General features: G+C 40.6%; 1 protein-coding gene across 2 annotated transcripts in view; it reads left to right on the forward strand.

Moving 5' to 3' along the window:
* The window catches only part of gosr1 (golgi SNAP receptor complex member 1), a 108,516-nt gene that overhangs the window by 71,824 nt on the left and 9,389 nt on the right, over window positions 1–27,303 (forward strand). For both annotated transcript variants that reach the window (XM_060847895.1, XM_060847896.1), the window contains exon 7: window positions 15,253–15,282. In XM_060847895.1, coding sequence (XP_060703878.1) covers window positions 15,253–15,282 — 30 coding nt within the window. The remainder of the gene's footprint in view (window positions 1–15,252; window positions 15,283–27,303) is intronic.

Consider the following 27,303-nt stretch of genomic DNA (forward strand, 5'->3'; position numbering starts at 1 on the left):
GTGTTCCAACCTCGGCTTATATGTTAGGGAACGATAGCTTCTGTTTTTTTCAATATAGCTCTTTTTAATAAACATCCCAAATGGATTGATTTGTTAGCAACCAATTCAAAAACAGCCTATTCAACCTCTCCCTATAGCTCAAATCCTCCAATCCAGGCAACATCCTTGTAATATTTTTCTGAACCCTTTCATGTTTCACAACATCTTTCCGATAGGAAGGAGACCAGAATTGCATGCAATATTCCAACAACGTCCTGTACAGCCGCAACATGACCTCCCAACTCCAGTGCACAATACTCTGACCAACAAAGGAAAGCATACCGAACGCCGCCTTCACTATCATATCTATCTGGAGCGTCGGAGGCTGAGGGATGACCTTATTGAGGTTTATAAAATCATGTGGGGCATGCATAGGGTAAATAGACAAAGTCTTTTCCCTCGGGTGGGGGAGTCCAGAACTCGAGGGCATAGGTTTCGGGTGAGAGGGGAAAGATATAAAAGAGACCTAAGAGGTAACATTTTCTCTCAGAGGGTGGTACGTGTATGGAATGAGCTGCCAGAGGAAGTGGTGGAGGCTGGTACAATTGCAACATTTAAAAGGCACCTGGATAATTATATGTATAGGAAAGGTTTGGAGGGATATGGGCCAGATGCTGACAGATGGGACTAGGTTGTGTTGGGATATCTGGTCGGCATGGACAAATTGGACCAAAGGGACTGTTTCTGTGCTGCACATCTCTATGACTCTAATTGGAGGAAGAAGAATTCATGTTGGTGGCTGAATGTAAGATCTGAAGGTTAGTTTTTGAGAAACTAAGGTAGGGAGATGGAGAGCAAACTTGCAACAGAAATTATGTATAAAGGGTCGAACCTGTAAAGTCAGAGGATGACATTGAAAGAATTCAGAAAAAAATTACAAGGATGTTGTCAGGGCTGGAGGATTTGTACTATAGGGAGAGGTTGAAAAGGCTAGGGCTGTTATCCCTGGAGCATCGAAGGCTGAGGGGTGAATTTATAGAGGTTTATAAAGTCATGAGGGGTATGAATAGGGTAAATAGACAAGGTCTTTTTCCTGGGGTGGAGGAGATCAGAACCAGAGGTTTAGGAAGAGAGGGGATAGATTTAGAAGGGAACTAAGGGCCAACTTTTTCACGGCGAGGGTGGTGCGTGTATGGCATGCGCTATCAGAGGAAGTGGTTGAGAGTGGTGCGATTACAGCATTTAAAAGGCATCTGGATGGGTATATGAAAAGTAAAGGTTTAGAAGGATACAGGTCAAGGGCTGCAAATGGGACGAGATTAATTTAGGATATCTGGTTGGCATGGACAAGTTGGACTGAAGGGTCTGATTCCATGCTGTACATTTCTGGGTGAATTTTAATTGCCTTCTAAAAATATATATTTAATTTAAATTTCCCTATCACTTTATTAAACAATATAATACATTGTCCTTTCTTTTGACTGCGTGGTGTTAATTTTCGGTTAGGTTTTCAGTTGGATAGGTCAATGCAATCATCGGCCTTTAACAAAATGCATGTTGAATATCAGTATTTCCATTGGCAAAATAGTTGTGAGGTGAAGGAACATATTATTGAATCAGCTGTCAGCGAAAGAAAGGGCAGATTATAATTTTGGCTGAGATTTTCTTTTTAAAGTTGTGAAATTGACTGCAGGTTACATTGAGAATTGTTCTCCAGCATATTATTCTAACTCGAGTTAATCTTCCTAAATGGTAAACAATCAGCAGTTCTGTGGTTTCTTTAAATGATCCATTTTTCAGTATTGCCCAAATTCAGTAAGATTTTCTTTGAGTCCATATTTGGGGGAAAATAACATGGTTTTTTTTAAAGGTAGGCTCCGCACAAAAGGACAACAGAAAAAAAAAATGCAAACATCAAAAAATTTAGTTCTTTACTGCATTGAAAGATGTGTTTTAATAATTGGTCCTTTGTATATCAAAATGTAACAAGTCAAACCATTATGATCTAGTTGGGCATTGTTGATATTTAAAAGAAATCCAAATGCCTTGTTTTAACCAATAAGGTAAAGTGATCACAGTCCCAGAGGACCATTGGGTTACTATAGCCCGAAAAGGCCCTTCGGCCCATTGAGTCACACTGACGTAACTACCACTGAAAGTGCACTAACCCGAATTTTCTGCACTTGTCCCGTATCCTCGCATGTTATGATATTTGAAGAACTCCTCCAGCTATTATTTTAAAGGTTGTAAGGTTTCTAGCCTCCAGTGCTGAAAATGTGTTGCTGGAAAAGCGCAGCAGGTCAGGCAGCATCCAAGGAACAGGAAATTCGACGTTTCGGGCATAAGCCCTTCTTCAGGAAAGCCCTTCTAGCCTCCAGTACCTTCCCAAGTAGAGTCCCACTGCCTACTGAGTTAAAAAAGACTTTTTTTTCCCCCAAATCCCCTCTGCATCTCCTGCCCCTCATCCTAAAACTATGCCCTCTCAATCAAGGAGAGCAGCTACTTTCTATTCACCCTTTTCATACCCCTCATAATGTTATGCATGTCAATCATGTCCCCCTGAGTCTTTAGAAAACAGTCAAGCTGATATAGTCTCTCCTTATAACTTAATTTCTCCATGCCAAGTAACATGCTGGTGAACATCCTCTGTACCCCACAAAATTCAAACTAAGATTGCCTCACCCACCTCACATATGGTCTCTGATGAAATTTAGTGTTTACTCTGCTCTGGCTATCTGTCATTTATTTTGATTAACAACTGTCAACAGATCACTTCAGGACCAAATTGCAACTGAAAAAACACCGAACAGCAGGCACCCAGCTAAATTGAAACTAACTTGGCTCCAATTCACAAAATAAAAACATCCCTTTTTGCATCATGTCTTTGCAAGCATTGTAGACATCACATCTTTGACCTAAGTAAGCACTCTTTTACTGTTTTGTAGCACTCTTATCTTCTACACTAACTCTGTTAAACAAACATGAATAACCTGCTGTTCATTTGGACTTCTGGTGATCATTAAACCCAGCATTTTATTACCTAACTATATCTTCACAACAATAATTTCATAACTAATGATCACTGCTGTATTGCAGCCAGTGCCGTCTTTCCTGACAAACTCCTAACCTGTAGTTTTATTTGGTACTTTTGTTGCATCAGCACTCAAGAAAGCTCACCTACACCAAAAGTAAGTCTTAAGATCAATGTAACACATTTGTGAGAGGGCACACAGATTTCATAAGTAGGGTCAGGTGAACTGGCGGTGCTAAATTGCCCATTGTGTTAGAGTGCATTAGTCATGGGAGGCACAGTGGCTCAGTGGTTAGCACTACTGTCTCACAGCGACAGAGACCTGCATTCGATTCCAGCCTCTGGTGACTGTCTGTGTGGAGTTTGCATATTCTCCCCGTGTTTGCGTGGGTTTCCTTTGGGTGCTCCAGTTTCCTCCCATAATTCAAGGATGTGCAGTATAGGTGAATTAACCATACTAAATTGCTCATAGTGTTCAGGGATGTGTAGGTTAGGGGTAAACAAAAAAATAGAGTAGGGGAAAGGGTCTGGGTGGTTACTCTTAGTGTGAATTTGTTGGGCCAAAGGGTCTGTTTCCATACTGTAGGGGATCTAACCTAATATAGTCTAGGTTCAATTGATTAGCAGCACTTCACAAGAGGCTCCACTGCACTGAGCACATCTCCTAGAAAGGGGACAGAACGCCTACTAGCTAACTTCAGAGCTCAGTGAACATACCCACAACAACTGCCGCCGGCACCCGAGCTACAAATCTTTACACAAACCGTGACTGTATTGCAGTGTGAAATACAAATTAGCACCCCAGATGGTACATATGCTCAAAATCATTTAGCTTCTGCTTTTGATAATTTTATCCCTGATTTTTAAGGGCTGGGCCACACTTCTGACCGAATACCAGTTCTGACATTCCAAATGTTATAAATGTATCAGTAATCTACTCATGGTTTTATTCTCTGCCCTGCAGTAGCTAACTGAGTTTGCTTAGCCATTGTTATTAATAAATTGCTATATAGGTTAAATGAAAGTGACTGGAAGCAGACCTCTGAGATGGTTTACAGTACAGAACTATCCAATTAGATTTCCTTTGTCCTGTATCATAGCCTAATCTGAAACATTTGCCAGAAACCTTGAGCTCTGAAGAAGAGTGATATTGGTCTCAAAACGAATCTAATTTCCAGCTTCCATAGTACTTTGTTTTTGTCACATTAATATAACCTGCTTTGATGGGCTGAGCTTAAAACTAACAGGAGAATCGACGTTTCGGGCATAAGCCCTTCTTCCGGAATGAGGAGGGTGTGCCAAGCAGGCTAAGATAAAAGGTAAGGAGGAGGGAGTTGGGGGAGGGGCTATGGGAATACGATAGGTGGAAGGAGGTTAAAGTGAAGGTGATAGGCCGGAGAGGGGGTGGGGGTGGAGAGGTCGAAAAGATTACAGGTGAAGAAGGCGGTGCTGAGTCTGAGGGTTGGGACTGAGAAAAGGTGGGGGGAGGGGAAATGAGAAAGCTGGAGAAATCTGCATTCATCACTTATGGTTGCTGAGGCTAAACGCCAGCTCGCAGACACTTCCTCCTACTTCCCCTTTGATCATGACCCCACCTCCCACCATCAAACCATCATCTCCCAGACCATCCATAATCTCATCACCTCAGGGGATCTCCCATCCACCGCCTCCAACCTCATAGTCCCACAACCCCGCACTGCCCGTTTCTACCTCCTGCCCAAAATCCACAAACCTGACTGCCCCGGCCGACCTATTGTCTCAGCCTGCTCCTGCCCCACCAAACTCATTTCTGCATACCTTGACACAGTCTTGTCCCCCTTAGTCCAAGAACTCCCCACCTACGTTCGGGACACCACCCACGCCCTCCACCTCCTCCATGGTTTTCGCTTCCCTGGCCCCCAACGCCTTGTCTTCACTATGGACATCCAGTCCCTGTACACCTCCATCCCCCATCACAAAGGCCTCAAAGCCCTCCGCTTCTTCCTTTCCCGCCAAACCAATCAGTACCCTTCCACTGACACCCTCCTTCAACTGACTGAACTGGTCCTCACTCTGAACAACTTCTCTTTCCAATCCTCCCACTTCCTCCAAACCAAAGGAGTAGCAATGGCCACCCACATGGGCCCCAATTATGCCTGTCTCTTCGTTCGATATGTGGAACGGTCCATCTTCCGCAACTACACTGGCACCAACCCCCACCTTTTCCTCCGCTACATCGATGACTGTATCGGCACTACCTCATGCTCCCACGAGGAGGTTGAACAGTTCATTCGCTTTACTAACACCTTCCACCCCAACCTCAAATTTACCTGAACCATCTCAAACTCCTCCCTCCCCTTCCTAGACCTCTCCATTTCTATCTCAGATGACCGACTCAACACAGACATCTACTATAAATCGACCGACTCCCACAGCTACCTAGATTACACCCTGCCCCCTGTAAAAATGCCATCCCATATTCCCAATTCCTTCGTCTCCGCCACATCTGCTCCCAAGAGGACCAATTCCAATACCAAACAACCCAGATGGCCTCCTTCTTCAAAGATCACAATTTCCCCTCAGGCATGGTTGACGATGCTCTCCAACGCATCTCCTCCACTTCCCACTCTTCCACCCTTGAACCCTGTCCATCCAATCGCCACAGAACCCCACTGGTCCTCACCTACCACCCCACCAACCTCCAGATACATCGTATCATCCTTTGTCATTTCCACCACCTCCAAACAGACCCCACCACCAGGGATATATTTCCCTCCCCACCCCTATCAGCGTTCCGGAAAGACCACTCCCTCCGCGACTCCCTTGTCAGATCCACACCCCCCACCAACCCAACCTCCACTCCCGGCACCTTCCCTGCAACCGCAAGAAATGCAAAACTTGTGCCCACACCTCCCCCCCCACTTCCCTCCAAGGCCCCAAGGGATCCTTTCATATCTGTCAAAAATTCACCTGCACCTCCACACACGTCATTTACTGAATCTGCTGCACCTGATGTGGCCTATACGTTGGGGAGACGGGCTGCCTACTTGCAGGTCTTTGGCCTCCTCCATCACCAGACCATGGCAACACGAGCACCTCATCTTCCGCCTAGGAACCCTCCAACCACAAGGGATGAATGCAGATTTCTCCAGCTTTCTCATTTCCCCTCCCCCCACCTTTTCTCATTCCCAACCTTCAGACTCCGCACCGCCTTCTTCAACTGCAATCTTTTTCTCCACCTCTCCGTCCCCACCCCCTCTCCGGCCTATCACCCTCACCTTAACCTCCTTCCACCTATCATATTCCCAACGTCCTTCCTCCCTACCTTTTATCTTAGCCTGCGTGGCACATCCTCCTCATTCCTGAAGAAGGGTTTATGCCCAAAAAGTCGATTCTCCTTCTCCTTTGCTGCTGCCTGACCTGCTGCGCTTTTCCAGCAACACATTTTTAAGCTCTGATCTCCAGCATCTGCAGTTCTCATTTTCTCCTGAGCTTAAAACTAGTGTAGTTTATTAAAAAAACAGTCTTCTGAAACTCCTAGGCTTTTCCATAAATTAGGATGAATAGCGTTCATTCTGCTGCCTTTAGAGTAACTTTTTTTTTCTTGCATAAAAAAAGCAATGAAACAGGATTCTTCGAGTGTAGCAGTGGCAGTTAATTTACTAAAGAGCAAACATTGCATAGGATGCTGCCGAGAAAAAATGGTGAAAGCGAGAACTGGCTGACCAAAGGTCAGAAATGGGAGGGTGAAGTGCAACTGAAAACAGAGGAGCAGCCCCTCAAGCAATAAAGAGAGAGCTGCAACTTTGTACAATCAATGTAAACATGGAGCACTGATAGTTCAAGACCACAAAAAATACAGATGACTTTGAAGTCCACTAACTGATTTGACCTAATATTGTCTGGGACTGCAGTGCCCTTCAGCAGGAATCCCCAGTGGAAAAAGGAAATGTCCTTTTGTGTCTGTAAATAGTTAACATGACGTGGAGGTGTTGGTGTTGGACAGGGGTGGACGAAGTTAAAAGATGAAGGAGTAGCGCTCCAAAAGCTAGTGTTTCCAAATAAACCTGTTGGACTCTAACCTGGTGTCGTGTGATTATTAACTATAGTTGACATGAATGACTCTGCCATTCCATGTCAATATTTGAAAAAGACCAAATTGGATCATATAGATATTTCAGTTCTACATACGTATGTGGTCAAAATGTATTTCAACTAAAGCACTTACAATGAGAGAAAAAGGAAAGCGTACACAGAATTTGTGCAAGAATTTATAAGGAGACTACTGTGAAGTGCCATCATAACTTTGGGATTTGGCTGGAGAAAGGACAGGATAGCATTCTCTTTCCTGAGCGCTATCTACTGACTACCATAAAAAGTGTGTGCAAAAGTTCAAATAAAGGGCAAGTTTGAGCTCAGCCATGATGACTCCAGTGTTGAATAGCCTGTTGAAGCATGTTATATATGCTGTTGCTCCAAGAATGGCCAAATGAATATGATCTTGTACACTGGAGTGTAGATTCATAGTTCCATGAAAGTGGACTCGCAGGTAGATAAGATAGTTTGGTATGCTTGCCTTTGTTGGTCAGTGCATTGAGTACAGGAGTTGGGAGGTCATGTTGTGGCTGTACAGGACATTCGTTAGGCCATCATCGGAATACTGCATGCAATTCTCATCTCCCTGCTCAAGGAAGGATGTTGTGAAACTTGGAAGGATTCAGAAAAGATTTCCAAGGATGTTGCCAGGATTTAATGATTTGAGCTAAAGGGAGAGGCTGAACAGACTGGGACTATTTTCCATGGAGCATTAGGAGGTTGAAGGGTGACCTTATAGAGGTTTATAAAATTATGACTGGCATGGAAAGGCTAAATAGACCAGATCTTTTACCTGGGGTGAGGGGGTTCCAAAACCAGAGAGCGTAGGTTTAAGGTGAAGGGGAAAGATTTTAAAGGAACCTAAGGGGCAACTTTTTCATGTAGAGGATAGTGTGTGTATGGAATGAGCTGCCAGAGAAAGTGGTGGAGGTTGGTACAATTACAACATTTGAAAGGCATCTGGATGGGTACATGAATAGGATAGGTTTAGAAGGATATGGAGCAAATGCTGGCAAATGGGACTGGATTGATTTAGGATATCTGATCAGCATGGCCAAGTTGGGCTGGAAGGGTCTGTTTCTATGTCATATATCTCTATGACTCTGACTATTCGGCATTCATAGGACCACATTCCAGCATGACCTCATCCATAGGAGATGAATAAAAAGGTTGGCAAAAGTTTCCTGAATAATCCAGACATCTGAGATCATTGAGCAAATTGAGAAATCAAAATGATTTAAAATATATGGATGAGCTTCTTCAGAATTGTTCATTGTAAATAAAGCTGGCGTCCAATACTTCTAATAGTTTACAGTTCAGTTTAAATTATGCAAATGACCATATTCAAACCAAACCTATTATTTCCCTTTTCCAGTAAATGAAGATAACAATAGCTGTAAGTAGTGGTAATTTACAATGTTGTTTTTAGTCTAATGCTGATGAATTAACCAGACGGTTAATTTTATTTATCTAAAATTGTGCTGTGGATGAGTTATAGACTCATTTCAGTTATTGAGGTGACGCTAACTGTTGTTGGCAATCTTTTTGGTGAGAGATTAGGAAAACATGGTTAATAGGAAATTGAATGGAATGACTATTTGGAAAATCTTTTCTGTTAATGTTGGTTAAATAATGGCTGCTAGTATCAGTGTTCACAGGTCGGTGAAAACTTAATGCTTCTTTTTTATTTTTCTTCCTGTCGTCTTGTGCTCTTTAGCCATGTTTTTCTACCTTTAACTTAATCCATAATTTCTTCTCATGTTATGAAGACAGTGCCTAATCCTTGGGAGATGATTATGCAAGTGCTAGTAGCTTTTGCAGCTTCATCCAAATAGCTATTCTTTTCACCTGAACTTAACGTTCAACAACGGCAAGATATTCAAACATTTAGAGGGATACAGCAAAGGCCATCTTTTGACCTGATGCCCACATGTTAATATTTAGAAGCAGAATTCACTAGAGAGCAATTGGGTGTAGGCATCATGGCTGACTTGCATGTTTCCTCCTCCCTCATCCAGAGATTTTGATGCCAATCTGCAATTTCCCTTCATGTCTTTTCTGGGTGAGATTGTCTAGCATCTCAGAAGCATGAGAAAAACAGGCTGTGGACATGTTCAGACTTCAGTTGTCACCAAATGTTGACAAGCATTATTAGTCAGAGCAGGTATGTAATAATGTCCTCAAGTACAGATATGAGAAATATTTCCACAGTGACAGGAACAGTGTCATGTTGCAGTGCCAGAGGAAAAAAAAAACCCTTTTGCCTAAGATTGCAGTCCATTCTTTACCATTCAATATTGAACTACCATCCACCAGGATTTCGTATTATTTTGCCATGTGATTGGAAAATTTCAGCATTGAGCATTTTTGCATTGTACATTTTATTGTTAGACGCTGTTGTCCCAATAGGCTTTTTGGTGAGAAACAAACTGTTGGATTTCATACAGAATTTTGCACAATAATGGTTGAAATCATGCTTGATCACTGAATCCAGGAAAATGTTACTTAGCATCCTTATTGAGCCTGAATTATTCACCACCTCCATAGCCAATAAGCAGTTAAACTTCCAAGAGTGTTGCTTTTTGCAATCATTTGGTTCAGGAATTATTTAATGTTGTCCTCTTGTGATTTTCTGTAGTATTCTCCTCTTAATTGTAGATGACCAAGTATTACAAAATACATTTCAATTCTGTATTGAAGTGATTGTTAAAGCTATGCATGATAAAGTTATTTTCCTTCAAGAATCAGGGGTATAGACTCTAAAGGGTGAGTAGGTTTTCCTGTAAAACCTTTTCAACAAAATGATTTGTTTGTGCTCCATTTAGTTATGCAAGAGGAATTTATTTTTGCGACAAATGAGTCTCCCATTTGGCTTTTAATCCCAGGTGAAAGGCTAGGCAGACAATCTGCTTTCAGGCTAGTGCCAGCGTTCCATACACCATAGATTAATAAACCAAAGTATGTTGGTATTCTATTTTTCTCTTCCTTCTCATGAATCTGCTTCTCAAGATCCGAACGACATGAACCTGCCAGAGAAATTGCATTGAACTTTGTGATAAGTAATTGTGCTTCATAAATAGAGACATAAACACCCTTCTATCATCCCCAAACATCCCCACCCTTCTATAGTCCACGCCTACATTAGTGAATGAATGTTGAAACAAATGCAATTGTGACTTGTCCAGATGTTTTAGAAATAAAACATTTTTTGATTATCACTATATATAATGGTTTGAAATTAGAATGATAATTCTTATTAGTAACATTCTTTCAAAGATGTTTTTTGTATAGCAAAGGAGTCTTCATTTCAGAGTTGAGTCTGTCCCTACTCTCCATTTTTATTTTCTTGTTGCATCAAAAAAAAGTGTGTTACTTCTAAAACATCTGGACAAGTCACAATTGCATTTGTTTCCATATTCATTCACTAATGTAGGCTGGGGATATAGAAGGATGTTTGGGGACGATAGGAGGGGGTTTATGTCTCTTCAACTCATTGTACTATGAGTTGAAGGTGGGACAGAACTTCCACATTTGTCTGATTTACAGCAGGTCAAGTCTATTTATCCATCAAAGGACTGAAACACAAAATGACTTTTTTTAAATTTGAAGGAAAAAGAATTTATGGCTTATGTCTCACAAACTTGATTGAGTTTTTTTAGGAAGTAACAGGATTGATGAGGGCAGAGTGGTAAATGTGATCTATATGGACTTCAGTAAGGCATTCAGCATGGAGACTGATTAGCAAGGTTAGATCTCATGAAATACAGGGAGTACTAGCCATTTGGATACAGAACTGACTCAAAGGTAAAAGACAGAGGGTGGTGGTGGAAGGTTGTTTTTCAGACAGGAGGCCTGTGACCAGTGGAGTGCCACAAGGATCAGTGCTGGGTCCTCTACTTTTTGTCATTTACATAAGTGATTTGGGTGCGAGCATAAGAGGTACAGTTAGTAAGTTTGCAGATGACACCAAAATTGGAGGTGTAGTGGACAGCAAAGAGGGTTACCTCAGATTACAACAGGATCTTGACCAAATGGGCCAATGGGCTGAGAAGTTGCAGATGGAGTTTAATTCAGATAAATTCGAGGTGCTGTATTTTGGAAAAGCAAATCTTAGCAGGACTTATACACTTAATGGTAAGGTCCTAGGGAGTGTTGCTGAACAAAAAGACCTTGGAGTGCAGGTTCATAGCTCCTTGAAAGTGGAGTCGCAGGTAGATAGGATAGTGAAGAAGGCGTTTGGTATGCTTTCCTTTATTGGTCAGAGTATTGAATACAAGACATTGGTTAGGTCATTGTTGGAATATTGTGTGCAATTCTGGTCTCCTTCCTATCGGAAAGAACTTGTGAAACTTGAAAGGGTTGAGAAAACATTTACAAGGATGTTGCCAGGGTTGGAGGATCTGAGCTACAGGGAGAAGCTGAACAGGCTGGGGCTGTTTTCCCTGGAGCGTCGGAGGCTGAGGGGTGACCTTATAGAGGTTTGCCCCTTATATGAGGGGCATGGATAGGATAAATATACAAAGTCGTTTCCCTGGAGTGGGAGAGTTCAGAACTCGAGGGGATAAGTTTAAGGTGAGAGGGGAAAGATATAAAAGACACCTACAGGGCAACTTTTTCACACAGAGAGTGGTACGTGTATGGAATGAGCTGCCAGAGGAAGTGGTGGAGGCTGATACAATTGCAACATTTAAGAGGCATTTGGATGGGTATATGAATAGGGAGGGTTTGGAGGGATATGGGCCGGGTGCTGGCAGGTGGGACTAGATTAGGTTAGGATATCTGGTTGGCATGGACGGGTTGGACCGAAGGGTCTGTTTCCATTCTGTACATCTCTATGACTCTATAATCTCTGCCTATAAAACCATACACAATCCAGTCACTTCTGGCAGTACAATGCTTCAGCATGATTGTCAAGGGAATTACCCAATTCTCTCCAAATTGGCTAGGAGTAAATGTCACACTACACTTATTCTACTAGCTCTCCCCTGAATCCACATACATCCAAAAAAGCTTTCTCAGTTCCACCCAGTATTTTGAATTACAAAGAACACTGACTGTACTTAATTTTGCATCGGTGTATTATTGGTTTCTCAGAATTTTGTGCTGGAACCAAATTATTATAAATTAATTTGTCATATTTGTAACCGTGGTTTTAAAACTGGCTGTTTTGATCAGATCACTGTCAACAGAAATAATGCATCTAGGAGGAGTCATGCCAGTTAGAAAAGTGAAATGTAACCTACCCTCATGCCGCAAACATTTGCATTTGGTAGATCGGCTTTCACCATTTACTCTCCTTAATCTCAACAAAGAGTTTGCTACCTCTCGATTTGTTTCTCCTTCTCTCTCAATTCTAGAGTGATCGTTCCCTTTGGATAGCCCTATTCATTTTCTCCTCACTATATAACCTTTTTCCCCACCAGGTGACCTTTCCATTGAACTTTTAAAACATCAACCTTCAGATGTAATTCAATGCTTGTAATTGTCTTTTCACATACCATTTAGGGGCAATAAAGCATTGTCCTATGAGACTAGTTGGCATGTGCATATATTGTATACATTTCTCACAGATTAATCTTGACTTTGAAGAGCAAGCACAGCCCTTTTGTAAGCTATTCAATCTATTCTTGAGTGGCACACAGCTAACTACTTAATGTTTTTCCTGTTCCCTTATTTGAGCTTTTCTATTTTTGGCATACTGCATGGCTCCAACCAATCTCAATGGAAGCTTTCAGGAAAGTTTTCTTTTCTTGGCAATTCAAAGCTGTCTACTTTTGAGCTTCCTTAACTTCTGCTAATTAGTTTCCTGCAGTGGTGCTGATTTTGTATGAGGTGGGGGTAGAGTCTGTCATCACCTGAGACAGGAGATGGTTACACCTGTTCCTTCAGAATGTAGCTTATGGCACAAATGTATTGGCCCATGTTTCTCTCTTTCTGCCATCCACGGTTATTTATAGCATTTCCTATTTGCATTTCTAGTCTTCTGTGTTTTACTGTGCTTTTCATTATGTAGCTAGTTGCATTTTATAGATCGCAATTGCTTTTCCTTTTTTCCTGTCTTCTGTTTTCCATACCTGATTTCCTCCTCTCACATGGTCATTTGTTTATCTTTAAACTTTTCTGTTCTGTATGTCCTGAATGTTACTTATGAAGTCTTTTTACAGATACTGATCAAGCATCTCTACGTTTTCTGAATTTCCTACTTTTAATTTAAAGGTGTGTTTCCATTATCGCTGTATTGTTAATAGGAATGGCCGTGTAAACCCTTGAGTTGGCTCCACCATCCTGTATCGTGCCCGATTTGTCTACCTCAGTGTTCGTTTTCCACACTATCTCATACTTCTTAATGTCATTGGTCAGCGTCAGTCTTAAATATTCTCAGTCTGAGCTTTCATAGTCTTCTGACACAGATAATTCTAAAGGTTAACAGTTTTCAGAATGAAGCAGTTCTTCCTTACCTCCATTTTAAATGCTGTGCTTCTTATTCTGATATACAGTGTCCCCTGATTCTACCCTGTTCCAACAGTTGGTTGGCTCCATGGAAAATATATACATGGAATCATATGTTTGAAAGAAGATTTCATTACTCCTGTGTGTAGATATTCTTATGATAAAGGCTAATCCAACATTTGCTTTCCTGTTTGTTTGCTGCACCTGCACCTTTTAGTAACTTCTTAATAAGGGCATCCAGGTACTTCTAGAGGTTAGCATTTCCAATCTCTCTCCTGGATATTCTGCACCTTTGTTCCTCCTGCTAAAGTGGATAGTTTCTCACGTACATGCATCATATTCCATTTGCCTTGTCCTTGCCCAGTCCTGGTCTGTCCAAATCCTCTTGAAGCTACTTTGCATCATTGTCACAATCCACATTCTCACAAGTTTTGTGTAGTTTGCAAGCTTGGAAACATTGCAAATGTATAGTCTGTGATTGATTGCTGATGTCCTCCAACTATTTTACCTTTAACATTTTCTTTTATTTTTGAGTCCTGGAGTTGATCGAAAGATGCATAATTTATTTTACATATTAACCTCGTACATCAGTAGTGGCAACATCAAGTTACAGTATGATTGAGAATCTCTATTAGCTATGCTGTTTAATTTTATGTGTACATTGTGGTGCTGTTAACAAACAATGGTTTGCAGATTTGCACTGCCTTCTTGTAAGCTTAAAAAGCTAAACAAAATGCTTTCCAATTAAGAAAATATTCCAATGTAATTAGAAACATTAAATTTTAAATAAGGTGTTCTCGACAAGTACTTTATAAATTTCAGAAGTGTGTCTTAAGACATTTCAGAAATGCTGAGATATCAATTTTACTCCACATAAGAAAAAGAAGCATCTGCTAGAATAATAAGAAATAGTTGCCCATTCAGGGTGATGATCTCTGAATTGCCTGCAAGCCCTTTTGTTAGACTAGATTCCCTACAGGGTGGAATCAGGCCTTTCGGCCCAACAAGTCCACACGGACTCTCCGAAGAGTAACCCACCCAGACCCATTTCCCTCTGACTAATGCATCTAACACTATGGACAATTTAGCATGGCCAATTTACCTGACCTGCTCATTTTTAGACTGTGGGAGGAAACCAGAGCACCCGGAGGAAACCCACGCAGACACTGTGAGAATGTGCAAACTCCATGCAGACAGTTGCCCGAGGATGGAATCTAACTGGGACCCTGATGCTGTGAGGCAGCAGTGCTAACCACTGAGCCAGGTGTTTTGATTACCTTCAGCAAAGAGCCTTAATATAGTACTGTTAGACAACAATCTACTTTTGTCCCTCCAACAGTGCACCTAATACAGGAGGGTTGGATTGGAAAGGGAAAATCTATCTAGCTTTAGAAAGTGGTTTCGTTTTTTTGTCTCGAGTGTAGAAATTAGATACCAGGTCATCCTCACTGAGACACTAAAACCAGGAAACAAGAATTATGCAAAAATAGTATGAAGCGTTTCTGTGCAATTAATTTCTTGCCATACTCTGTTTTATGTTCTTTTGGACTGAAGTTGAAATTGTGAACGCATCATGTTGGTAATGATATAAGTGCACATTATTTCTCATTAGTTTGTACTGCACCATTTTGGATTTAAGATGGAAAAGCTAATGGAGAAATGTAAATTTATGTAGCAAGATATTTTCTCTCAATTGATTTTCTTCCTTCCTTTTGCAGCTCAGATCGGCTGATAGAAGATACAATAAGGTAAGCCAGCATGACCAAATTAAATAACTCAATTTCTCAAAGTACAAAGTATTTATTATGTGAAAGTTTACAGAAAAAACAACATTTTGTCAAAGCTTTTTGTCCTGTACTCATCAGACCAATTCACATTATTACCAACCATCCCCTTACACAAGAGGATAAGTGATGCAATTTCTTTCCCTATTTGTTCAAATGGATTTAGCACAAATAATCTTCGTTTGTATCGTTGAAAGTAAAACAAGATTACAATTTAATAACCCGTATCTAAACATAGGATAAAGTGCTACAGTAGACACTTTATAAGTAACAATGTTAATCCAGATTCTTTTTAAAAGGCAATCTTTGTGCAAATTTTAGCCTGTCTGTTCAAGAAATAGTTAGTTATATATGCAAGATTTTTCAGCCAATTGGAATAATCCATATTGCATTTTGAACAGGCTATTGATTTTTTTTGGAATAATGCACAGTGCCATTGTGCAAGAAACCCAGTATTTGCATTTCCAACAGCTTTTTGTTAAATATTGGGGACATGTTTGATCTGCACCTGGCCTTCCATACGTATGAATTGGGAGCAGAAGTGGGTCATTGCAACCCTCAAGCCTGCTCCACCCCATTCAGAAAGATCTCTGGTGATCTGACTCTTTTTTTGAATTCCACACTTCCATCAACACACCCTTGGGAGAGAAAAAGGGCTGTGGTTCCCTTGCCTAGCAAGGATTTATCTGCCTCTGCAAACATATAATGAAGCTACTTCCACTACATTCTGAGGCAGCATGTTTTATAGACCTTTTTGAAATAGATGAAGCATATCTGCTTGGGATGTGATGTTTTAAATGCTGTGTTGACTGCTGTGATGTAGTACTAGTGTCTAATCTCTGAACCAAGAAGCCTGGTTCAAGTCCCACCTGATCCAAAGGTATTTAACATCTCTGAGCAGGCTGATTGGGAAATATCTTTAAGTGTCAATTTGGTTTTTATGTCTGTAGTTGTGATCAAGAGCAGTTGACATAACTTGAAGAAAAACTTCAACAAAAATAAATAGCTAGTTTCAACCTGGACTGGGCGGGGCTGGTATGCAGAAGGACACTGCCTGACTGCAGTTGCATTTATTTGCAATACTGCATACATCCCGTGTGGAAAGCAGATCACCACCTCTTACTTCATTTGCCAGATCCATGTTTACAAGATTAGCAATGAGCATTGCAGGTATGCTTAGGCATGATTTCTTTCTGTTAAAAGCAAATGTCAGGTCACTGAGATACATCTTAATTGCCTTTCTAAAAGTCTCCTCTGGTTATTCTAGAATTGATGTTGTTCAGTAACTTTTCTTGTAGTGGTTTAATTCTTAACTTAGAAGTGTTGCAATTTTAGATTTACATATATCTGCAGATTGGGATGAAGAAAAACAAAATTATCCAAAGTGAAATGCAGATATTTTAAAACTGTTGGTAATCAAATATATTGCTTATGTATTTGTAATCCATGTCTGTTTTGTGAAATTGCCCTCAATCAGGCGTATCATCTGAATTTTTAGCTTCTTCAATTTGGAATATACATTAGCTGTGGTTCATAAAAATGAACACGTATAAATTTCTTACCTGAGAAAATCGTGTTCAAGTTGCCTTGTCGCCCTGCTGTAACCATGTATGGGTGTAGTTCCCTGAGGTAGTGACCAATAAATATCATCATATAATTTTTTTAGACCATAACTATTATCTGACTTTCAAAATGTTTTCTCCTTTTAAGCAGTTTTTCTAAATTTGTGATGGAATTTCTCTAAATCCGAGCTGTTGTTATCATACATTGCTGTTACTAAGAAAGTCTGCTGTAAACCTATTTAAAAATCGACTTTGTTCTCAACTGCACAAGTGTCTTCACAATGGTGCACACAGTAATTTTAATTTACAACTTGTTGTTTGCCAGTCTCTTAGCTGTCTCGTCGTACGCCATATATAGTAGGCATTCAGCATGAAAAATCCCATATGCAGTCTTCCTGTTCTGCAGTAATTCCAATTAAATAGTTAGAAGCAAATTCAATCGTTGTAATGAAATTTTCAAAAACACCTTTTTTTAATGCAAGAGGGCTTGTCCATCACCACCAGAGGGGCATTCTGCCAGTGCTGCTATGTAGCTTAGATGCACAGGCTGTCTTCATTCAACTGCTGACTTAAATAGAATCATACAGCACGGAAAGAGAACCTTTGGTCCAACTCTTCTGCACTGACCAGATATCACAATCTGACCTTTCCCATTTGCCCCATATCCCTCATAACCTTCCTATTAATGATAGAATCCCTGCAGTGTGGACACAGACCATTCGGCCCTTCAAGTCCACAAAGATCCTGTAACCCTGCATTTCCCTTGGCTAATCAACCTAACATCCACATCCCTGGACACGAGCAATTTAGCAAGGCCAATCCACCCAGCCTGCACGCCTCTGGACTGTGGACAGAAACCAGAGCGCCTGGAGGAAACCCATGCAGACAAGGGGAGAATGTGTAAACTCCACACAGATAATCACACTGTGCAGCAACAGTGCTAACCACTGAGCCACATTGTTGCCCCATTCATATAACTATCCAAATGCCTTTTAAATGTACTAGCCTCCACTACTTCCTCTGGCAGCTCATTCCGATACAAGCAACACTCTTGGCATGAAAAAGGTACCCCTCGGGTTTTTCCACTCTCACATTAAACTTATTCCCTCTAGCTTTGTGCTCTGCATCCCAGGAAACAGACCTTGGCTACTCCCCCTATCCATTGCCCACTACAAGGTCACCCCTCAGCCTCTGACAACCTTTTCTCAGAGTCATAGAGATGTACAGTACAGAATCAGTCCCTTCGCTCCAACTCGTCCATGCCAACCAGATATCCTAAATTAATCTTGCCCCATTTACCAGCACTTGGTCTATATTCCTCTACAGCCTTACTATTCATATACCTATCCAGGTACCATTTTAAATGTCATAATTGGACCAGCCTCCACCACTTTTCAGTCAGCTCATTCCATGCGCCATCTTTGTGTGAAAACGTTGTCCCTTAGGTTCCTTTTAAATCTTCCCCCCCCCCCCCCCCCGCCACCCTAAACCGATGCCTTTTAATTCTGGAATCCCCCACCCCAGGGAAAAGATTTTTTTCTATTTATCCTATCCATGCCCCTCATGATTTTATAAACCTCAATAAGGTCACCTCTCAGCCTCTGACGCTCCAGAGAAAACAGCCCCAGCCTATTCAGCCTCTCCCTGTAGCTCAAACCCTCCAATCCTGGCAACATCCTTGTAAATCATTTTTGAATTCTTTCAAGTTTCACAACATCCTTCAAATAGGAGAGGGACCAAAATTGCAAACAATATTCCAAAATGGCCTAATCAATGTCCTGCACAGCCGCAACATGACCTCCCAACTCCAGTACTCAATGCTCTGACTAATAAAGAAAAGCATACTAAAAGCCACCTTCACTGTGCTGTCTACCTGAGACTCCAATTTCAAGGAACTGGGAACCCGCACTCCAAGGTCTCTGTTCAGCAACACGCCCTAGGACCTTACCATGAAGTGTGTAAGTGCTGCCATGGTTTGTCTTTTCCAAAATGCAGCACCTTGCATTTATCTAAATTAAACTCCGTCTGCCATTCTTCGGCCCATTGGCCCTTCTGATCAAGATCCCGTTGTACCCTGAGGTAACCTTCTTCGCTGTCCATTACACTTCCAATTTTGGTGTCGTCTGCAGACATACTAACTATACTTCTTATGCTCCCATCCAAATCATTTATATAAATGATGAAAAGCAGTAGACCTAGCAGCAATCCTTGTGACACACCCACTAGTCACAGGCCTCCAGTCTAAAAAGAAACCTTCCACCACCACCCGGTGTCTTCTACCTTTGAGCCAGTTCTGTATCCAAATGGCTAGTTCTCCCTGTATTCCATGTGACCTAACCTTGCTTAACCATGAGGGACCTTGTCAAACACCTTAAGTCCACATAGGTCATGTCCACCACTCTACCCTCATCAGTTTTCTTTGTTACTTCTTCAAAAAACGCAATTAAGTTAGTGAGACATGATTTTTCTAAGCACAAAGCCATGTTGACTATCCCTAATCAGTTCTTGCCTTTCCAAATACATGTAAATCCTGTCCCTCAGGATTCCATCCAACAGCTTGTCCACCACCCTTGTCAGGCTTACTGGTCTATAGTTCCCTGGCTTATCCTCACCACCTTTCTTAAATAGTGACATCGTGTTAGCCAACCTTCAGTCTTCCTGCACCTCACCTGTGACTATCAGTAATCCAAATATCTCAGCAAGAGGCCTAACAATCACTTCCCTAGCTTTCCACAGAGTTCTAGGGTACACCTGATCAGGTCTTGAGGATTTATCCACCTTTATGCATTTTAAGACATCCAGCACTATCACCTCTGTAATATGGACATTTTTTCAAGATGTCACCATCTATTTGCCCCACATTCCGTAGCTTCCATATCCTTCTCCATCATAAGCACTGATGTAAAATGCTCGTTTAGTATCTTCCCCATCTTGTCTGGTTCCACGTATAGGTTGCCTTGCTGATCTTTGAGGGATCCTATTCTCTCCCTAGTTACCCTTTTGTCCTTAAAATATTTATAAAATCTCTTTGGGTTCTTCTTAACTCTGTTTGTCAAAACTATCTTATGTGGCCTTTTTGCCCTCCTGATTTCCCTCCTAAGTATACTCCTACAGCCTTTACACTCTTGTAAGGATTCACTCAATCTCTGCTGTCTATACCTGACATATACTTCCTTCTTTCCCTTAGCCAAACCATCAATTTCTCTATTCATCCTGCATTCCCTACACCTAGCCCTTTCCCCTAACAGGAACATACTGTCTCTGGACCCTGGTTATCTCATTTCTGAAGGCTTCCCATTTTCAAACCGTTCCTTTACCTGCAAACATCTGCCCCCAATCAACTTTTGAAAGTTCTTGCTTAATACTGTCAAAATTGGCCTTCCATCAATTTAGAACTTTAACTTTTAGATCCTGTCTATCCTTTTCCATCACTATTTTCAAATTAATAGAATTATGGTTGCTGGCCCCAAAATGCTCCCCCACTGGCGCCTCAGTCACTTGCCCTGATGTATTTCCCAAGCGTAGGTCAAGTTTTGCACCTTCTCTAATAGGTACATCTACGTACTGAATCAGAAAGTTTTCTAGTACACACTGAACAGATTCATTTCCATCTAAACCCTTAACACTATGGCAGTCCCAGTCTATGTTTGGAAAGTTAAAATCCCCTGCCATAACCACACAATTATTGTTACAGATAACTGCGATCTCTTTACAAACTTGTTTCTCAATTTTCCACTGACTATGGGAGGGCTCTAGTACACTCCCAGTAATGTGGTCAACCCTTTCTTATTTCTCAGTTCCACCCAAATAACTTTTTTCTGGATGTATTCCTCGGGATATCCTCACCAAGTAACATTATCCCTTATCAAAAACACCACTCCCCCTCTTCTCTTGCACCCCCTTTCTATCCTTCCTTGTAGCATTTGTATCCTGAAAATTAAGCTGCCAGTCCTGTGCATTCCTGAGCCACATCTCAAATTGCTATAATATCCCAATGCCATGTTCTTACCATGTCCTGGGTTAATCTACCTTCCCTGTTTGGCCTCTTGCATTGAAATAAATGCAGTTTAATTCATCAGTCCTACCTCGTTCTCAGCTTTGTTCCTACTGCTCTGACTGTTTGATTTGCTCCTTTTCCGAACTATACCAGTCTCGGATTGATGATGAAGGGCTTTTGCCTGAAACATCAATTTTCCTGCTCCCTGGATGCTGCCTGTCCTGCTCTGCTTTTCCAGCACCACACTCCTGACTCTAATCTCCAGCACCTGCAGTACTCACTTTTGCAGATTGATCTCTTTTCTCACTATCTCCCTGGGTCCCACACCTTCACCTTTAATAGTTTAAATCTTCTCAGTTCTAATAACCTCCCTGCCAGTATATTAGTCCCCTTCCAATTCTGGTGCAATCCATCCTTCTGATTTCAGTGATCAAAAAACGTGATCTCCCTGCACCAGCTCCTTAGCCGCACATTCATCTGCTCTATCCTATTCCTACCCTCTCTAGCTTGTAATACCAGGAATAATCCAGATATTACTACCCTTGAGGACTTATTTTTTAAATTCCTGCCTAACTTTCTACATTCTCCCTTCAGAATCTCATCCTTTTTCCTCCCAATGTGTACAATGATCTCCTGCTGGTCCTACTCCCCTTTGACAATATTCTGATTTCTTGCTGTCAGCTGCAGAAATGCCTGTCTGTCTCTCAAACTAGAGAGTTCCCTATCACAATCAACTGCTTGTAACCTGTCTTACTCCTCGTTACATTAGAGCCAGCCTCATACTAGAGAATTGGCTGTGCATGCTACATTCCCCTGAGAGTCCATCACCTCCCCACATTTTCCAAAACAACATACTTGTTTGAGATGGGGACAAACACGGACAATTTCTGCACTACCTGCTTCCCGCACCTACCTATCCTGATGGTAACCATCTACCTGACTGTATCTGCAGTTTTTCTCCCTTCCTATAACTGCCATGTATCCCACCCCCTAACTCCTATTAATTCCTTCTTGCCTCTAACTGCCACTCCAACCGATCCATGTGATCTGATAGGATTCTCAACCATACACACTTACTGCAGACATAATCATCAGTAAATGGAAGTTGAAGCAGTATTTTTCATACACTTAACCTTGAGTCTAAATAACTATGCCCTCAGATGTACACATATTACACCGACCTACAACGTTTTTGAGGGGTAAAATTGCTCTGAATCTTATTTTGATCCTGTGGTATTAAAATTGACCCGGACTCTGATTTCTGAGATGACATTGCTGTTCTATTTTTTTTCCACAATTCACCCTTTTTGCTGAGTTTTTATTGCAAGTCCTTTCTTGCATCTGTTCCAAATAGTAATGTTTCTTCATTACTGGTTAACTTATCACTGTAAGATCTTGTTGGCTCACGTGTACCTAAGATTAGATTAAGGAGGTTGAGAGGCAGCTTGTGTGGAACGTAAGTTGCTTGCCTACAAAAACTTATCACAGTGTATTTAGTTGTACTGCTTCAACTACAGAAATATTTGCAGGCTTATGAGAAAAGCTTTGCTGCTTGTCTGTGAAGAGAAAACCATGCAGGGTACTGGAACGTTAACAATTCAGAGTATCGACCTTAATGTCATAGAGAGAAAAAGGTGCCAGTCAAAAACAGCAACCTAACTTATTCAAATTCAAGCAAGTACAGTCGTTTTATTGTCAGGTTCTTTTGACACTTTCATTCTAGATATCTAGATTTTAGAATCAAGTCGAAAAGAGTACTTGTTAATAAACTATTAGCAAATTGATTCTGAACTAATGGCATTGTATCTTGGAAGTGCAAGATTATGTCTTTATACATGTTATTGCTAAAAACACCAGACCTCATCTTTGATAATGCTGTGTTTGTATTACTGCTTTGTTAATGACCTGGACAGTAAGTGATCACAGCTGTTAATGAAGTGATTGTGATCACTTTTGGAAACTATATTTTCCTGAAAGTTTTCCGTTGTTAAACCAGGGAGATGTTTATCATCTGATTAATCAAGAAACTGAATTAATTAACTTGACAATTCATGAAATTTGGACCGTCTCCAATAAATGCAGATCTTGCATTCAAGTATTAAGAAACATACTGCTCGGTTAGAATTATTTGCTTTTTTTAAAGAAATAATGTTTTTCCAAATATTCTCTTCTATTACTTGGGTACAATTTTTTAAACTTTATCTTCAAGGGCATTTTTGAGGTTTTTGTTGTCATTTTAATTCTCACTAAATCATTAATAGTAATAACATTGTGTTATTATTGACATAGATATTTGGGCTTGCACAGAAGCAGAACTAGAATAATTCATCAATACTCTCAAAAATGTCATTCCTACATTAAGCTCAAAGCCATAATGTACATGAAAAGCATTAATTTCTTGAACACCAGTATTTAAATTGGCTCAATACAATAGCCATAACTTGCTTTTTTTTACAATAACTAATGCCCTCATATACACACACAGACTTCACCCTTAGATATGTGGGGGAAAATTTTCATGCAGAGAGTAGTAGAAGCCTAGAGCATGCTGCCAGAAGAGGTGGTGGAAGCAGGCACATTGGTGACATTTAAGAGGCATCTGGATGGTTATATGAATAGGGAGGGAATAGAGGGATACAGACCAAATAAGGACAGAAAATTTGTTGTTTTTAAATTTAGTTAGGGCATGATGATCCTGAAAGACCGATGGCCTGTTACTGTACTGTACTACTTTGTTCTAAACATCCATTGCACAAACTAATGAGGCCATAGTTAATGTATTTCTATATCATAGACATAAAGCAGGAAGATTGAACTAAACAGTTAGTGTCTGTTTTGTTACCTCTCAAATCTCAACCTCAAATTTAAATTGAACAATTGAGAATGTGTTTATTATAATAACATCTGTTACGTTTTCCCCATGTAATAGCTAAACATATGTAGCCTTAATCTCAACAATGCATATTTACTTATGAGGAATTCACTGTTTTTGCGATTTCAGGTTTTCCTGATTCTTTGTTAGCTGACCGTTTCGTTGTTGATAGATTTAAATGTATGCTGTCTCCTTTTCAGCCTCCCTCTTTTCCCATTCAACTTTGCAGCCTCCCCCTTGCAACATTCCTCTATCCCTTTGCTTGCAGCATCCCTCCCCCTCTCTCTCTTTCTTTCCCCTGTTTTCATCCCCTGCCCCACCTTTTCGAAAACCACATTTGTAGCCTCCTCTCTTCTGTATTCTGGACCTCCACCATGGCTTCCTGCCCACTTCCCAGACTACCCCTGCCTTGCTACCCCTTACTGCTGTCTTCCCTGTCCATTTTCACCTCTCCCCTGCCAACCCCTGCCAACCCTTGCCTCCTCCATGTCACCTTGTTTGTCGCTTTCCAAACATCTCCTCTTGCAACCCCCCCACACCCACAACCTGACCCATCTTATTTCCTTTCCATCCTTCTGTCAACGCCTGACCATTGAAGCAGAAGACTAATCATCAAGTTGATCACTGAAGCCAGCTCACTAGGCCATATGTTCTTCTACTGTTTGTTATATAAAATTGTGAAGGTTTTACAAAGATTGCAGAAAAGGTTTACAGCATGGTTCCAGGGCGAAGGGCGTCCGTTACTTGGAAAAGTGGGCATAATTCTTCGAGCAGAGAGAGTTGAGGCGTGATTGTATAAAATAATCCAACTCATGTGGGACCTGGAGAGCACAGATAGAGAGAAATTATTCCTAATGGTGGAATGGTCAAGACCAGAGGGCGCATCGTTGTCGAGTAACTGACAGAAGTTCCAAAGAAAGCTTGAAAGAAATGTTTACACAAAGTGGTTAGGACCTAGAATGCAGAGGCTGAGAGTGTGATGGAAGCAGATTTCGTCATGACTTTCGAAAGGGAGATGGATAAGCAACTGAGGAGGGAAGAAGGGCTACAGGGAAGAAAAGGCTGGGAAATGGAATGATGTGTTCCTGCAGAGAACTAGTGCAAACTCACTGGATAGAATGACCTCCTCTTAGTGCTGTAACCATTCTGATTCTCCAGAGAAAAAAAAAATCAAAAGAACTGTTCTGAGAAAGGGTCACTCGACCTGAAAAGTTAACTTTGATTTCACTCCACAGATGTTGCTAGATCTGCTGAGCTTTTCCAGAAAATTCTGTTTCTGATTCTCTAGATGCCCGAGTAGTTTCTCTTTAAACAAGCATGTGCTTGGGCCGAAATGGTTTGGCTGCTGTATACCATTCAGTTCCAACTGAGAGTCCTTGATCATTTTTGAGTTTGAATTTCAAAAATCAATTTTGCAGAATCGTTCCATTTTTGGATGTCATTCTTTGAGCAGTTTTCCCATGATAAGTGTTGAATGTAAAGACGCTTGCTTGACTGCTGCAGTTGGTAGTAAAGGTATAGTTTGTAAAGATAGCAAAGGTTGGCTTTTACTTTGAGCAACCAGCTGCATAACTGGAGAGCATGATGTCTGAATGACTGTTTATGTATAAACTGAAGAAAATGCTTTGTCAGGACTATACAGTATCGAAGTATGTCTTTTAGCTAAAATAAATGAATGGCTTCACTTTAAACAAGATTTAAAATTGCAAGGTAGCTATTTGTCAGGCAACCAATAATTGCTTGCCTGTAACTGGATGATTTACTACTCAACACTATAAGTTCTTCATTTTAAAATATGGATCCAAATTATTTTTAAAAGTCTATTATTTGAAAAAGATGTTCAACGACTTGAACCAAATACTCAATGCGCCAAAGTAGTGTAAAGATACAGAATTTGCCTTATCAGCATTCACTTTCCCCTGCAGCACTTCTCTTTAGTTTTAACTCTTGACCCTCTGACCATGCGGATTTCTGTCCCACCTTAAATCTGTCTCTTCAAGGTCTAAGAACATTATCGATTCCCAAATCCGTCCTCCTTTCCTGTACATGCAATTTTTTTTTAAATGCAGAGAACTATAAAAACTCTGAAGTACAGAAATGGCCAACTTGGCAGAGTTTGTCTTTGGCAGTGATTATGTTCCATACCACCTCCCACTCTGATTAACTCTTTGTAACATACAAGCTTTTTTTTCTTTACATCAGAAATTGTTGCACATTGTGTGTAAACAGTTTCCACAGCACCAGCATGCTGAGCCACGGCTTCAGAACTACTTGGAAGTGCAGTTTGAGACACTCAGTGGTAAATCTGTGGAGAAGTTCTGATATTTCCAGTCCAAGCACATTAAGCTATTTTCAATATAGTAATGATTTTCAACTGCTATGGACTAAGTTGTATTTTATGGCAAGCTCTACAACCAATATATAATAGAAATTTCTACAGGGAAATTTGGGGCAGGCTGACTTTAGATTTTTGGCAGCTGGCAAACACTTACCAGGGAATTCATGACATCATTTATAGCATAAATCATTGTTTTGTAAAGGAAAGATGACAAAATTTCCTTTTGTAGTCTTACAAACCAATAAAAGTTCCTGAGCAAATTGCATATTTTAGTGTAAGATTTTTATCAACAAGAGTGTTTTCAAGTTAAAATGAAGCCCCTGGTGTTCCTGGAGAGTATATAATGGAATTATCGGCTATATCAGGAAGATGGACCTGAATGATCCAGTACATGCCATAGACAGCATCAGACAAGTCGTTGGAAAGTTAAGTACATGTGACATTGACAGTTCATTTCTAAAGTCTTTAGGCACTCAATCCATACTGGGCTACTTTAATGTTTCCGTTTCTAAAATGACTTGCGTAAATTCAAATGGATTTGCTTTATTAAACACTGAATAAAATCAACAGATATTTCCATCGGAAGATTATTGCTTAAAATGATTGTTTCCTGAGATATTATAAAAACAAAATAATGTGTAACTACAAACAAATTCATTCTAGCAATGAGGAGTGATGGATGTGAACTCAAATGGAAGGGATTTAAAACAGTTGAGAGTTTGTGGATTCACTTCCAAGGTTAGCGATTGTGTGTAATTGTTTTCAATCATGTTTAGATTGGATAGGTAGACAAAGATATTGAACATATGTGGGAACTGGGTATCAAAATACATCTGTATGCTCATATAGAACATAAACGCCAAAAAGCAGTGACTGTGCCAAACATCCTGTTTAATATGTAACTTTTGTGTCAACTGAGTAGTTAGCTGAGGAACATAGTTAAATGTAATTAGAGAAGTAATGTCTGAGACATTGTTTACAATTCCTGAGCAGGTATTTCTAACCTTTCAGATTGCATGAAACTGAGGCTGGTACAACTATCACAATAATACACATCAATGTCTTTCTATAGTAATAACCCCATCTTAATCACATTTTTGATACATACTAACTGTGCTTCTTTGCATTATTCTGTCTCCTGGGTTTTTTATTTCACTTTTACTTTCAATTCTGTCTTGCCTAATCTAATTTTTTTTCGTTGTTTTTGGAAAACGTT

The sequence above is a fragment of the Hemiscyllium ocellatum genome, chromosome 31, assembly GCF_020745735.1.
Source record: "Hemiscyllium ocellatum isolate sHemOce1 chromosome 31, sHemOce1.pat.X.cur, whole genome shotgun sequence".
NCBI classification, from domain to species: domain Eukaryota; kingdom Metazoa; phylum Chordata; class Chondrichthyes; order Orectolobiformes; family Hemiscylliidae; genus Hemiscyllium; species Hemiscyllium ocellatum.